At 32.7% G+C, this 15,927-nt stretch overlaps 1 protein-coding gene and 1 pseudogene across 1 annotated transcript; one reads left to right on the plus strand and one right to left on the minus strand.

Annotated features, from left to right (window-relative positions):
- The first annotated feature begins 646 nt into the window (after positions 1–646).
- On the plus strand, positions 647–13,646 carry LOC129887363 (type I inositol polyphosphate 5-phosphatase 5). Its single transcript, XM_055962437.1, has 10 exons — positions 647–985; positions 1,082–1,163; positions 1,248–1,322; positions 2,008–2,095; positions 2,197–2,301; positions 2,816–3,314; positions 4,207–4,400; positions 11,044–11,152; positions 12,865–13,013; positions 13,382–13,646. The coding sequence occupies exons 1-10, from the start codon at positions 827–829 to the stop codon at positions 13,617–13,619; spliced, it is 1,698 nt and encodes a 565-aa protein (XP_055818412.1). The 5' UTR covers positions 647–826; the 3' UTR covers positions 13,620–13,646.
- Positions 13,647–13,941: 295 nt separating this feature from the next.
- Positions 13,942–15,264, minus strand: LOC129887371 (protein ETHYLENE INSENSITIVE 3-like; annotated as a pseudogene).
- Positions 15,265–15,927: the final 663 nt, after the last annotated feature.

Consider the following 15,927-nt stretch of genomic DNA (forward strand, 5'->3'; position numbering starts at 1 on the left):
ATGTTTGTGATTATTAACTTTTAAATAAGACAAAGTTTCACTAATCAACAATAGTAATAACCAGTCATTATTTAATATAATCTTTCACATGGTACAAACAATCTAAACATAAATCCTTTTTTGCAAAATTTAAAATATTGACTTTTTATTTTTTATTTTTATGAAATATAAACTTACGACTGAAGTTTTACATTTTAAAAATTAAAATAAAGTGAATTTTGGAGAATTAAGAATTTCAAATCATATTCAAATCACGATCTCAAATCTTCAAACGTTGATTTAATATAATAATTTAAAATCATAATTTTATATCGAAGTTTAAATTAAACATGTTTGCTGATCAAAAGAAAATAAATAAAAAACTTAAGGGGACAGATGTTGATAATGACTATCACCATGAGGCAAACCACTCAGGTTAACTGCTTAATCACCAATTACCCCAAAATCTCCGAAAGATTTGGCGCCAAACTCTCATCCCATCTAACTTTTTTTTTTTGGCAAAGTAAATCATTAAAAAAACATGAAACCCTAAAAGTAAAAAAATGTTTTAATTATATTTTGTTAAAAATAAAAAATAATTATAGAAACAAAAAAAGCTTAAAGCTTAGGAAATACAAAGTCAAACACAAAGCACATAACAAAAAGAACACAGAAATTTAGGTAGACAACAAGAAAGGAATCAAGAGAGTTTCTTGAATTTTACCTTTGGTGTTCCTTGCATTAAATAGATTTTTATTTAATTTAATTAATCTATACGAAGAAAATTAGATTTGACCCTAATTTTGAAAGTGGATTTATTAATTTAATCCAACGTTATATAATTTGAATGTCGTCGCCAACAAGGTATTATAAATCTGATGATAGCATCCACATGATTAAGGCGGAAGCCGCTGCCGGCGTGGTCGTCAAAACCACCGCCAGCGGCGGCGTTACCACCACAGCCACTACCCTTGACAATTGTGTAAAGGGTCATGAAAATAACAAGGTACAGTTGATTTATTTTAAGATTTTTTTATTTTTATTTTCTTGATCTGTGGGTAATTAAAATAAAGTTTATATTTTTTATGATGTTGAATAAAAGTCTGGCATCCCAAAGCTCTTTAATTCCAAAAGCATTAGAGGATGTTTTGAAGATGATCAAACACAATCAGAAAATGATCAAGGTTAGTTTTTCAAGATTTTTATTTTTGAATAATATATATATTTTTATATTCTAATAATAATTTATTATTTTTGTTTTGGAGTAGAAGTGGATTGTAAGATTATATCAAGGAAAAAAGTGTTTTCTGAAACGTCTCCTTCAGTGAAGAGAAGTTTCACAGGTAAGAATTATCATCACCAACATGATGTTTTAATTATTATAAAATGCATGAGGTGTTAATTATATTTTATGAACTTTTCCTGTGCATGATGGAATTGCATTATTTAATACAAATTTGTACGTATGTTCATGTTAGAAAAGCTTTAAAAGCAAAAACCTATATTATATAGTTAACGGTGTCTTACAAGCCATTTTAATTCAAACGTATACAACACCAAGTTCATGGTAAATATACGAATTTAGAATTTAAGCTTTATGTTTCAATCTTCAACATGATCAAATTAATCTACTATTTGTAGCAATTTTAGTAAATTTTTATATATAGATTGCGCTCCACGTGGAAAGTATTGTGTTAGCCACGTACACTATCAAGCCAAAAGACTTAGTTATCTTCTCCATAATCTGCTTAGCTTCTTGTATAGAATATTGGTAGCTCACCTAACAAGAAGACTAAAATGTATTTTGATTATTCACAAATGCTAGTATTTCTTTTCATTATACATTTGTAAATAAAAATAACGTGGAATTAGTTTTTCTAGTGTAGAAATTGACGTGTGAGAACTTTGCCCATTGAAAAAGTTGTACTATATAATATACGTACCTTTTAGTTTAAAATTGAACTATTGAAGATTGAAAGAAAGTCGAAAGCACAACAATCATGGTACTAATTTCTTATCTACTCTCAGCAAGGCATAATAGTGCAAGGATTGAAGGCCTAAATCTTTCCAATTTTGATCAGTCGACACAACCTGCTACTATGATTAAAAATATTAGGTATGAATTTTCTTGATTTACAAGTAATTTTGAACTTTTTAGATTTTAATTAATTAATTTATTAATTAACTTGGATGTATATGTGTGGCTGGAAATGTTAGGGTTTTTGCCGGGACATGGAATGTAGGAGGAAAAACTCCTAATCATGGACTTAATCTTGAAGATTTCTTGCAAGTGGAAGGTTCTGCAGATATATATGTTTTGGGGTATGATTAATTCAACATATATTACTCTTTTTTTTAGTCCGTTTCGAAAGAAATGTCTCTAATTTTCTTTTTTTTTTACAACTTTTTAATTTTAACTTTCCATACATAACATGTCTCAAATCACAAGATTAAAAGACATTCGCTACAATAAAAGAGATATTCAGTGGCAATAGATATTTAGCGACAATTAAGTTAATGTCATTGCATCCGGAGTTGCTAATGTCTTTAGCGGCATTTATCTAGAGTATTGTTGGTTATAAATACTCATATTTATTATTGTCGCTAAATATAATATAATTTCTGCTAAATCCTTCATTTGTTGTAGTGATTTAGATACATTCAACTTATTTTTAATTTAAAACCACAAGATTCAAATGTCTTCTTAACTTTCTTAAATTTCATACGCCAAATTAAAATCAGACAAACAAATAGAAACAGAGGAAATACTAATTTTGGTCTTACAAGATAAGATGTGACATGCATATATATAAATTTGTGGTTTGTTATTTTTCAGGTTTCAAGAAATTGTACCCTTAAATGCAGGAAATGTATTAGTGAGTGAAGATAGTGAACCAGCAGCAAGATGGTTAGCCCTTATAAGCCATGCACTTAACAAATCATCATATGATCATGATAATGATGATTCAAGCAGCCACAATTCTTCAAAATCCAACAGCTTATTCAATAAACATTCTCTTAAAGTAGTTAAAAAGAGTTTAAAGGCTAATAGTAACCTTCTGAAGACATGTAATTGTCCTTCAACAACAAGGCGTTTGAGAAAGCTTAGTGATCCTTCTTGTTCTCTCTTGACACATTTTCGCGAAGACGATTTACAGACGATTGCTGATAAATTTCCTTCAACTAATTATGGTTTGAGTTATCATCTTATATCAAGCAAGCAAATGGTGGGGATTTTCCTTTCAGTTTGGGCACGAAAAGAGTTAGCACAACATATTGGACATCTCAGAATATCTTCTCTTGGTAGAGGTATCATGGGTTGTCTTGGAAATAAGGTTTGTCAATGAAACCTTTTTTAAAAATATTTGCCTTTACATTCTCTTCTCTTTTTTTTTTTTCAATTTGAATATAGTAGGTATAATAGATTGGAATATTTAATATGATAGAAAAGAGCTTTCGTGAATTCAGTAACTCTTGCACATATCTTATATCACTGTTGGAGTTAAGATTTTGAAAAAATAAATAAATTATGCCAAGAAATTTCAACAACTTTTCTCTCTCTCTGTATATATATTAGATACTAAATTTTATAAATATTTGATTATAAATATAATTATTATTGCATATTAATTTGAGATTGTGATAGAAAATTCATAAATTTCAAATTGTGAATATCTAAGTTGTTCGGATTTTTATTTTCGATTTTGCACCCATGTTTACATGACGTGGGTCCATATCAGTTCTAGTCAACCAATTTTGTGTACTTTGACCAAAATCTATGAAGAAATTTGGGACATATACAATAATTTCCGTAATCAAAACAAACATTGAGGTGAAATTGAAAATAGAATACCTTGTAAATAAACATTTCGATATCAGTCCTTTTCATTATTCTCCTTCTGAGATTCTCTTTATGATTAATATTTCTCTTCAGAATTAGTTTTCCACATAATTTAAACATATAACTCTATTCTTAGATATTTGAATTTTTTTTAGCTGAATTCTTGTACCCCTATTTGTACTTGAACTCATACTGTCGAATCTTGTAATATCGTTCATAAAGAATCCGACCTCTAAATCTGAATCCGTATCAGACACCCGCACTTAAGTCCAAACAACTTAGGTGAATATAAATGCATCTGTCTAATACAATGAGAATTTGGGGGGATGTGAAAGTTGGTGTATCTGAATTTTATGGAACATGAGGGTTTATACTATTATATGCAGGGGTGTATAGCAATAAGCATGTCACTGTATCGGACGAGCTTTTGCTTTGTGTGCAGTCACTTAGCTTCTGGGGAGAAAGAAGGAGATGAGCTAAGAAGAAATGCTGACGTTGCTGAGATTCTCAAAAGCATACAATTTCCCAGAATGTGTAGGAATCCTGACAGAGGAATTGCAGAAAAAATTACTGATCACCAGTAAGTTTTTTTTTTTTTTTCCTTTTTCCAATCAATAGACTTTGTTTTTGTTATATAACAATGAGCTAGAGAATTACTTGTTTGGTATGGAGCTTTTGTCCGACGAATTTAATTGAACTCAGTTCGACAAACATTATATGTATATATATATATATATATATTATAAAATAAGCAATAAATATTTATGTTGGTTATAAATTATATTTTTAAAAATAAAATGAGAATTTTTACGTAAATTGTTTCTAGGAAGGCCTGTCAGTCTTTTTAAAACAAACTAAAACAGAAAATATACTATATAACTTAGGGACAAAAAGTACTAAATTTTGGACTCAACTTTGGGGGGGGGGGGGGGGTTGGTATGATAATAAGGAATATAATCATGATATACAATTTGGTACAACTTTATCCAATGGTCAGCTTAATGCATTTCTTCTCATAGAGCTCGTTGAGTGCTCCGGAGAGGGATTTAGCAGCAATGAAGAAGAGGGAGAATCACCCTACCTCAAACCTTTAGTGGAATTGAAGAAGCCAAATCTAGAGTCATTAATTAGCTATGTTGGTCGGACTCTTCAAAAATGCAATGAGTGCATGTTGAATTCTTCAAAAATAATATATTTTTGGAGAATCCAACGCGGATGCGCCATCAAAAGTGAAGAGTTAATCAGTATAGAATATCAATTAAAAGGCTCTGAGAAGTTCATTTTCCCAAGGATAGCTATTTCGAAGCCCCATGAAAGCTTATCATAGGCCTTTGACATGTCAAGCTTCATAACAATGTTGTCCCCTTTGTTTTTCTTGCCAGTATTTTGTTGAATTATCTCTTGAGTCAGGACGATAGTTTCTATGATATAAGTATACCTTTGACAAATCTCAATTGATATCAAAGATGAGAGTAGATTATATGAAAGAAAATCTGACAAAGATGATTTTGAAAATAATCTTGTTGAAAACATTGCAGAGGCTAATAGGTTTCAATTGAGACAGATTGGAAGGAGCTTTAACTTTGGGTATGAGAACAAGGTTGGTGTGAGTATAAAATTTGGTGAGGTCATGAATAACGTATCAAATAGTGTTAAAATTCAAAACCGACTTCAACAAAGTCAAAATTGACAAGATTAAAAGGATGGAGGAATTCGATTTGAAAAGGTAAACTAAAGATGGAGGAATTCAACTTGGAGAAGTAAACTAAAGATGGAGGAATTCAATTTGCTCAAGTAAACTAAAGAATTTAAAAGAAGCATGTAGAAGATTGGAGATAACTTCAAGTTGTCATATTAGAATTAAGAGTAGCAAAGATTGAAAAGGAAGTTAGAAGGCTTGTCTAGAAATCTCCTCCACCGCCACAAATTCATCTATAAATATATATGACCCTTTTGTCATTCCTATGTATGTGAGTTTTTTAAAAAAAAGAAGCAAAACTTCTTAGAGAGTTAGAGAAGAAATAGATAGCAAAGCTCTTAAGATAAAGTGAAGTGCCGAAGCACTTATTGTGAGAAAGTTGTAAGATTTTTATTTTGTGTGTGTAATATTTTGCTCCTTGTGAAATAAAACTATTACTTTGGTACACTACGCCTCCAACAAGTGGTATCAAAGCTTTGATTTTATACACGCCACAATGTCAAATATGTTCCAATTTCAAGTCCCAAAATTAACAAAATTCAATTATGGCAACTAGAGTATCCAGATGAAAGTCCTACTTGATGCTATAGATTGTTGGGATATGATTGAAGTTGGTTATGATATGCCAGCAAATGCAGCAGCTGAAGCGGCTCTGACAAATGAAGCAAAACGAGTGCTGAGAAAAAATTGAGAAAGAGATAGCAAAGCATTGAACGCAATTCATCAAAGTATTGATGAATCTACCTTTGAAAAAATCTCTGGAGCAAAAACATCAAAGGAGGCGTGGAAGATTTTGCAAAAATCTTTTAAGGAGCAGAAAAGGAAAAAAGTGTACGTTTGCAAATCCTTAGAGCTGAATTTGAGACATTGAAAATGAAAATGTCAGAAAGCATGGATGATTATGTCACCCGAGTAAAATCTGTGGCAAACGAGATGAAAAGGAATGGAGAAGTTCTTGATGATGTTAGAATCATGAAAAAGATTTTGCGTTCATTGGCATGCAAATTCAATTATGTGGTTGTCGCCATCGAAGAATCAAAGGATCTATCACGATATCCTTTGATGAGCTTGTGGGTTCTCTTCAAGCCCATGAGCAAAAGATGAAGCAAAGTGATGATTCTAAAAGTCTGGATCAAGCTTTGCAAAGCAAGTTGTCCGTAAATAAAGGCGGAACGAGCAACAGCTCACAACAAAGTTCAAACAACCATGAAAGATACCATGGAGAATATAGATATAGCAGCAAAGGTGGACGTGGACAAGAAAATCAATCATATGGCAGAGGACAATCAAGTGAAGACTATTATGCCACAAGTCGTGGATGAGAAACTCGAGGCAGAAGTCGAGGTAGAGACAAATCTCAACAAGGATATAAATCTCAGGTACAATGCTATAATTGTGATAAGTATGGCCACTATAGCTATGAGTGTAGATAAACTCCTAAACAAGAAGAAAGAAGTCATGTAGCAGCCATTGAAGATCAAAATAGAGAATCTCGCATATTCCTCACCTACAAAGGAGATAAAAAATCCAAGAAGAATATTTTGTATTTGGATGGTTGTGCCAGCAACCATATGTCTGGCCAAAAGGAGTTGTTTTCTGAACTGGATGAATCTGTTAATGGTAAAGTAACCTTTGGCGATGAATCACAAGTTTCTGTCAAAGAAAAAGGCAAAATCAGAATTACTCAGAAAAATAAGAAAAAGAAATTTATTCCTGATGTTTACTATGTACCAGCTTTGAAAAGCAACATAATCAGCCTTGACCAACTTTTTGAAATAGGATACGAAGTGAAGATAAAGGATTGTTCAATGACCTTAAGAAACAAAAATAAAGAATTTGTTTCCAAGGTTAATATGATGCAAAATCGCCTATTCACTATTTATATCGAGTTTAGAGATGTGAAGTGTATGAAAACATCTATAAAAGATGACTCATGACTTTGGCACTTGAGATATGAACATCTTGAATTTTCTGATCGAAAGCTGTTAGTAAAAGAAAAGATAGTGAATGGTCTGCCAGAAATAAATTCACCCGATCAACTATGTGAAGCCTGCATCAAAGAAAAGCTAGAAGACCACTCGAGATTGTGCACTCAAATTTAACTGCTCTATTTGACATACCATCACTTGGCGGAAACAGGTATTACCTAACTTTTATTGATGATTACAGTAGAAAAAATTGGGTACATATTCTTAAAGAAAAATAAGAAACTATTAAAGGATTCAAAGAGTTTAAAGAGATGGTGGAAAAACAAAGTGGGTATTATCTGAAGACACTCAGATCAGATAGAGGAGGTGAATACACTGCAAATCTATTTGAAGATTTCGTTAAAAAGCATGGAATTATTTATCAGTTGACAGTCAGATATACACCTCAACAAAATAGAGTCGCGGAAAGAAAAAATCATACCATTCTCAATATGGCAAGGAGTATGGTGAAAGGTAAGAATTTACCAAGAAATTTCTGTGCTGAAGCTATTCAATGTGCAGTTTATTTGTTGAATCACTGTCCAACAAGGAGTGTACGATGTATGACACCAAATGAGGCATAGAGTGGTCAAAAGCCTGGAGTTGGACATCTCAAGATTTTTGGATGTATTGCATATGCTTATATTACTGAACAGTTAAGAAAGAAGCTCGATGATAAAGGAGAAAAATGCATCTTCATTGGATATGATAAAAGAAGCAAAGCTTACAAGTTGTATAATCTTCTCACAAAGAAGGTGATTATCTCAAGAGATGTTGAATTTGATGAAGGTGACTATTGAAAATAGAGTGAAGAAGAAAAAAACGTTGAAGGATTATTCTTCCGTGATGAAGATGATGATGATTTTGTTGATCAAAATGAACAAGGTGACGGACAAAGTCCACCACAAAGCCCTGTTGCAACAACTCCTTCAACATCTGCATCACCAAGTAGCAGCAACTCAAGTGAAGCTCCAACAAAGATACGTAGTCTCCGTGAGGTCAATGATGATACTGAACCCATAGAGACAACTCTCGACTATTTCTTATTTTATTTAATGGATGAATATGATCTGGTAACATATGAAGAGGCAACTGAAGATGTTAAATGGAAGAAGACAATGGATGAAGAAATTGATGCCATCAGAAGAAATGACAATGGAAGTTAACAAGTCTGCTAAAAGGACATAATCCTATTGGAGTCAAATGGGTCTACAAGATGAAAACCAATAAAGAAGGAAAACTGGACAAGTACAAAGCAAGACTCATTGCAAAAGGCTACAAACAAAAATATGAAGTAGATTATGATGAAGTATTTTCTCCGGTGGCAAGGATTGATACCGTCAGGCTTCTCACATCAATTTCATCACAAAATCAATGGAAGATTTATCAAACGGATGTGAAGTCAGTATTTCTAAATGGATATTTGGAAGAAGAAGTTTATATCGAGCAGCCGCCTGGATATATAAAGCAAGGACATGAAGACAAAGTCTACCGTCTGAAGAAAGCTTTGTATGGATTAAAGCAAGCTCCGCGAGCATGGAAGACTAGGATTGATGAATATTTTTCAGAAGAATGGATTCATGAAAAGTCCATACGAGCATGCATCATACATGAAAAAAATAAGGCCGGTGACATTATGATCGTGTGTCTATATGTGGATGATATGATTTTCACCGAAAATAATCTAGGTATGTTCAATGACTTTAAGAAAGCTATGACTAAAGAATTTGAAATGACAGATATTGATGAAATATCATACTTTCTCGAAGTTGAAGTGAAACAAATGAGAGATGGCATATTTATGTCTCAAAAGAAATATGTGGAGCAAATTCTGAAAAAGTTCAGAATGCAAGATTGTAAGCTTGTAGCCACGCCAGCACAACCAGACATGAAGTTAAGTGTTGACTCAACAAGTGAGCCAGTTAATTCAATTATCTTTAAAAGCGTAGTTGGAAGTTTAAGGTATTTGACTATCTCGTGGCCTGATATTATGTATGCAGTTGGATTGGTTAGCAGATTTATTGAAAAGATAAAACAAGATCATTGAATTACCGCAAAGAGAATTTTGAGATACATCAAAAGTACGGTGGATCATGGTCTCTTTTATACACACTTTGAAAAATTAAAATTAGTTGGTTACTCAGACAATGATTATGGGGGAGACTTGAATGATCGAAAAAGCACGTCTGGATATTTATTCCATGTTGGCTCAGCAGCATTTCATGGTCATCAAAGAAACAATAAACTATTGCTCTTTCAATATGTGAAGCAGAATATATAGTTGTGGTAGCATGTATCTGTCAGGCAATGTGGTTGAAGAATATTTTAGAAGAATTATTATTTGCTCAAAAAGATCCGATCACAATTTATGTTGACAAGAAGTCTACCATATCACTGGTGAAGAATCCCGTGTCACACAGTCGAAGCAAGCACATCGATACAAAGTATCATTTTATCTGAGAACAAGTGAAGAACAAAACAGCGGAGTTAATCTATTGTCTCACAGAAGACCAATTGACAGATATATTTACGAAGCCATTAAAAGCAAACATATTCCACAGACTCAAAGAAAAGCTTAGAATGAAAAGTTCGATTTGAGGGGGAGTGTTAAAATTCAAAACCGACTTCAACAAAGTCAAAATCGACAAGATTAAAAGGATGGAGGAATTCGATTTGAAGAGGTAAACTAAAGATGGAGGAATTCAACTTGGAGAAGTAAACTAAAGATGGAGGAATTCAATTTGCTCAAGTAAACTAAAGAATTTAAAAGAAGCATGTAGAAGATTGGAGATAACTTCAAGTTGTCATATTAGAATTAAGAGTAGTAAAGATTAAAAAGGAAGTTAGAAGGCTTGTCTAGAAATCTCCTCCACCACCACAAATCCATCTATAAATATATATGACCCTTTTGTCATTCCTATGTATGTGAGTTATAAAAAAAGAAGAAGCAAAGCTTCTTAGAGAGTTAGTGAAGAAATAGAGAGCAAAGTTTTTAAGATAAAGTGAAGTGGCGAGACACTTATTGTGAGAAAGTTATAAAAATTTTATTTTGTGTGTGTAATATTTTGCTCCTTGTGAAATAAAACTATTACTTTGGTCCACTACGCCTCCAACAAATAGAACAAAACTATCTTTGTTTTTTTTTCCTAGAAGCCAATGAAGGTCAAACATCAGGGCATAATTATATACTCATCTTCCAATGATATCTTGTAGTATATTCAATTTTTGTACAATGTACCAAACACACCTATAAGAAATAATTTATTTATTATTAATCTTTGTATAACTAATCTCTATATGATTAATCATTATTGTCATTCATATATAATTTATCTTCGAACCAAACACCCCCTCGACAAAAGTACTAGATTGAATCTCGTCAATTTAAATTATGAATCTAGTTCTATTTAATACCAAATCACATTTAGTACCTCATCAATTGAGATTGTCATTTTATATTTACCTCTTTATACTTGGCCCTTCTATAAAGATCACATTTTTTATTTCTATATGCAAGTTAGTAGTATATTAATGCCATAGAACTTAATAAATTTCAGACGTGCGATATGGCTTGGAGACTTGAACTACCGAGTGTCTTTGAGCTATGAAGAAACAAGACTTCTCTTAGAGGATAATGACTGGGACTCTCTTCTGGAAAAGGATCAGGTTTGGTGTCTTTTTTTCTTTTTTTATTTGTGAAGTTCTTATTTATTGGGAAAACTAAAAAAAAACGCATAATACATAAACGTATATTTTAACTTAGTCTCATTTAACATTTATGTTTTTTAGTTTTGGGTGTGCACAAGTAGAAACTTAAATTTTTTATAGAGTTTAATAAGTAGCTAAACACATATGCCCTACTTGTCGTCCTATGTGACAATTTACGTCCTACACAACACTCTACATGGCTTCCTACGTATATTATGTCATGTAAGATGCGTGTGTCTACTTGTTTAAATTTATACAAGTTTATGTGTCGACTTGTACACGTCTAAAATTGGAAAGCATAGATATTAGGTAAGTTCAAGTTAAAGAAAATATTTACTTATTATGCCAAAAAAATAATATCACATTTTTTTCATAAAGTCAATAGGACACCTATAGTACAGATTGAAAAATAGCGTTTTGGCCTACAGAATTTTAGGGTGTCAACCTGACTGAATTGATCAGGTCTTGAATTCTAGGAGTTACATTTTATATTATAATCCTAATTAGAAGCTACAAAGGAATTTACTAGTAGCTGTTAATATAAACTTTTAATGTTCTATAATATTTGAAACAAGATACTATGGTTATCGTAAACATCCAACGATTGGTCGATGAATATATTTTGTATGTGTCCTAAGATTGATATTTAATTGTATATTCATTTAAAACTTACTAAGTAATATTTTAGCATAATACATAATCGCACCCTTTTAACTTGTTCTCAACTGATATCTGTATTATTTAACTTTGGTTGTGTACAAATAGACACTTAAACTTGTATAAAATTGAATAAATAGACGCATTCGTCATATGTGGCGTCTTACATGACAATTTTGTGTCCTATATGACGTCTGACGTGTATTATGTCACACAGGACACATGTGTCTACTTGTTCAACTTTGTACAAGTTTAAGTACTTATTTGTGCACATCCAAAATTGAAAGACACAAATGCTAATGAAGTAAAAATTAAAGGGTATATTTATGTGTTATGCCTAATATTTCTGTATGGCCTAATAATGTGCATTACTAGAAACAGAGCTACCAAGAATCAATGAAAAAATCGTGTTATTAAACATGATTTTTTAATTCATTTTTCATCAAATCATCTCACAAAAAGATTTATGGTATGAAATAGCTTTTCATTGAAATATTGAAAAGCTTCCAAGTTTTTTTTAGGTGAAAACACTATTATATATTTTTTTTTCACTATTATAATTAAAATATTTATAAAATAGTCATTGAACATTTTTTGAGTAAAAAAAATTCAACAGGAAAATAATCATTTTTTTAGGTAGTGGCAACTCTTATCGTAATACTTCAGTAAAAGATAGGCTAAAATTACTTTTGAAACACTCCCTTCTGAATTAATTCTTACAGAGGAAAAAAGGATTGCCAATTTAGACCAAGGACAAACATCTACTAAGAAACATGGTCTTGATCATTTGTAATTTTATAGCTACTCTAGAATATAAATTTTTCACCATTTAAAATTGAAAAATTAAAAAAGAGATCAAGTTATCTCATTTCTGTTAATAGTATAATCAACAATGCCAAATTAATAGGGTTATATTGAACTATTTCCACCAAAAATAGGGGAAAATTTTCATTGTTAGTTTTCATATATATTTATTGTCGATAAAAAAATTGATATATTTATTTTGGTGACAGTTGAATGTGGAGAGAGAATCAGGAAGAGTGTTTAGTGGGTGGAATGAAGGGAAGATATTTTTCGCCCCAACATACAAGTATTCTCATAATTCCGATTCCTATGCCGGAGAGACAACCAAGTCTAAGAAGAAACGACGAACCCCTGCATGGTAATATTCCTCTCTCTCTTTTACCTTTATACCCTTACTAGAAAATCGCTCGAATTTGACAATGATTTTACTAAGAGTAAGGGTATGAATGTCCGAAAAGTATAAATCATGATAAAATTAAGATATATTGTATAGTAAACAAGCATTTTCTACTTTTTTTTTTCAACAACAACAAAAAAGCTTCCACAACCATATAGGCGGATTGAGGAAAGGGAAAGCTAGAAAGGGTCGTGGGAATCAAACTCACATTTATTGTACGGGAAATTTTCACGATGTAATATTTTAGCCTTGGTGGTTGTTCCTCTTCCCTAACCTTAGGGCATGTGTTAACTTTATGTGGTCCTTATGATTTATTGTACTAATTTCAGGTGTGATAGAATATTATGGAGAGGGGAGGGCATTGAACAACTATCTTATATTCGAGGGGAATCAAGATTTTCGGATCATAGACCAGTTTGTTCTGTATTCGCGGTGGATGTGGAGGTGGAGGCAGAGCTAGTGAAGAAGAATAACTCCAAATTTAGAAAGGGTTTTTCTTGCACTGCTAATAGAATGGATCAGTATGCAGGTTTTATACCTCAGAGACACAGCTTTTATGATTATTGAAATACAAACTCTAACTAACTTTAAAAATCTTCTTGTGTAACTTGAGCCAGGGACAATATCCGAAACAACCTCTCTAACAACCCTCACAAGTACCTCAGGCTTTCACTAGGTATGTTGTATGAAAAATGATCAATAAAGCATGATAACATAAAAGGGAAAAAAATGCACGAAGAAGAAAAAGATTGACACAAGTAGTTTATTCATTTATATTATATCGATAAACCGTATCTAAACATGAAATAGGAGTAATCTAGGCATATAATGAACTATTCGCAAAATGGAAAAAAAAAACAGGAATCATTCGTTATAGCTATAGCTAGCTTTATTCCGATGTATCCTCATATGTCAAATCCCAAACAGAAAGTGGAGATTGATGATGTTCGTTTTCTTTTGGTGTATCATTCAAGTTCATGTTTTCATAATGAATTTGTTCGAGGACATTATTGCCTCCCCAAAATCCTTGGAAATTCTCCTCAACTGTTCCTCCAGTAGCATTTTGTGCAATATGATAGTCTTCGAAGCTCCTTTGTATCTCCACGTTCATCCAATCATGTTCTCCAGTATGATCACCACTCATTATTTCTTCGTGTGGTATCGGTTGTGCTCCAATCAAGCTAGTAAAATTGTTGATGAACAGATTAAGTGGCTCATCCTCTCCCCTGTCATTCATAGTTTGCTTTCCGCGATAAAAACAACTTGTCGCATAGTCCATTCTTGAATTCTTGTATGAAAATCCAACCCCTAACTCACTTTGTGCGCAATTTAAGTTTTCATACAACACATCCTCGATGTCTATGTCGCTCTCAAACACACCCTTCCTTTTGTCTTTTCTCCTCAAAGTGGATACCAAAGCAAGATATTCATCTTCTTTTATTCCCTCAACATTTTCTTGATCTTTCTTCCTCCTCCTCCTCTTTTGATGTCGAAATCTTGAGAGCTTTTTCGGTCATCTTGCCAAGGACTTCTTCTTGGTTAACCACTTTAGACCAAGTAGCTATTTCTTAGCTGTCATCTTGTTTTGCAAACTCTTGGATTGTTGCACCAACCTCCTCATTTTGTCAAAATTAACAGACATGTGTTTGATAATTCCAGCCAAAACACTCACTTTCCATGTTTTTTTCAAGTCATGACGCTTCTTATAGGGTGGTGGTCCTTGTTCATGTGAAAAAACAGTTTAGGCAAGAATGTAGCAATAGCAGCAGGAGCATTTTTCTCAAACCTCACTTTCTCCTTCCACCACTCTCTTAAACTATCCGATGACCCGGTCACGGGCTTCCCCTTTTCCGGTACTATACCATAGACAAAGCTTGACCTTTACAAATCTCCATAATTTTGAGCATGTACTTAAGGACGGAATCTTGAGCTCGAGACATCTTCTTGCGGCGGGATGTTCTTGCTTAGCTTGTGACTCGTCGTCATCGTCGTTGTCAAGTGATAATTCTTCGCTAGAACTAGCACATGAAGTAGTGTTGATCATCATGTCCCTCTTGTTAGCCTTGAGTATGTGCATCCACATCCGGTCCTTCCACATACGACGTTTGAGATCGTCGTAGTTGATTTCTTCATCATAATATTCTTGATTTTCATCGACTAATTTGCTGTTTATTGGGCTCAAAGGTTCGATAATTTCTTCGAATTCCACCATTACGTATATATGTATATGTTTAATTAATTTCGAGATATTTCAGACTTAGATGACACGAGGAATTATATGCAAAGAATGTGAATTTATAAGTAGTCATAGTGGAAATTATAAAATGCGTTATATTGGTGATATGTGGCGGTGTGAATTGAATAAAATAAAATGATGATATTGGAGGAGACAAAATGTGGCTCTTCCCAAGAGTGAAGGGTGATTTTGGAGGAAAATAGGGGGGGTGGGGACTGAGAGAAGAAACTGATAAAATTTAGGAAATTGTTGCATTGATTGTGATAAAAACAGTTAGCAATGATGCCAAGGAATATACAAAACACTGTGTATGTTCGAGCTAAATCCTCATTCCTCATCTTTGCATGCATTCATGTGAAAACGTACGGTTTTCATGCTTACTCACCACCAATTTGCCAATGAATTCAACTCTTTACCGATAAGAGTTGTGGTAGAGTGATAAGTACTTCTTCATTCTTAATTAAGAGGTTTCAAGTATGATTCCTTTTGGATACGGTATCGCCTTTTTTAGGGAGCACTTTATCCCCAATGTGAAATTTTCCGGTGCGAATTTGAATTTAGTCGGGCTTCAATCTAAATACCGGATATCGGATGGAAAACCAAAAAAAAGAATTCAACTCTTTATTTTATAAGCTAGGA

The sequence above is a fragment of the Solanum dulcamara genome, chromosome 1 (assembly GCF_947179165.1).
Source record: "Solanum dulcamara chromosome 1, daSolDulc1.2, whole genome shotgun sequence".
In the NCBI taxonomy this organism is placed as follows: Eukaryota; Viridiplantae; Streptophyta; class Magnoliopsida; order Solanales; family Solanaceae; genus Solanum; species Solanum dulcamara.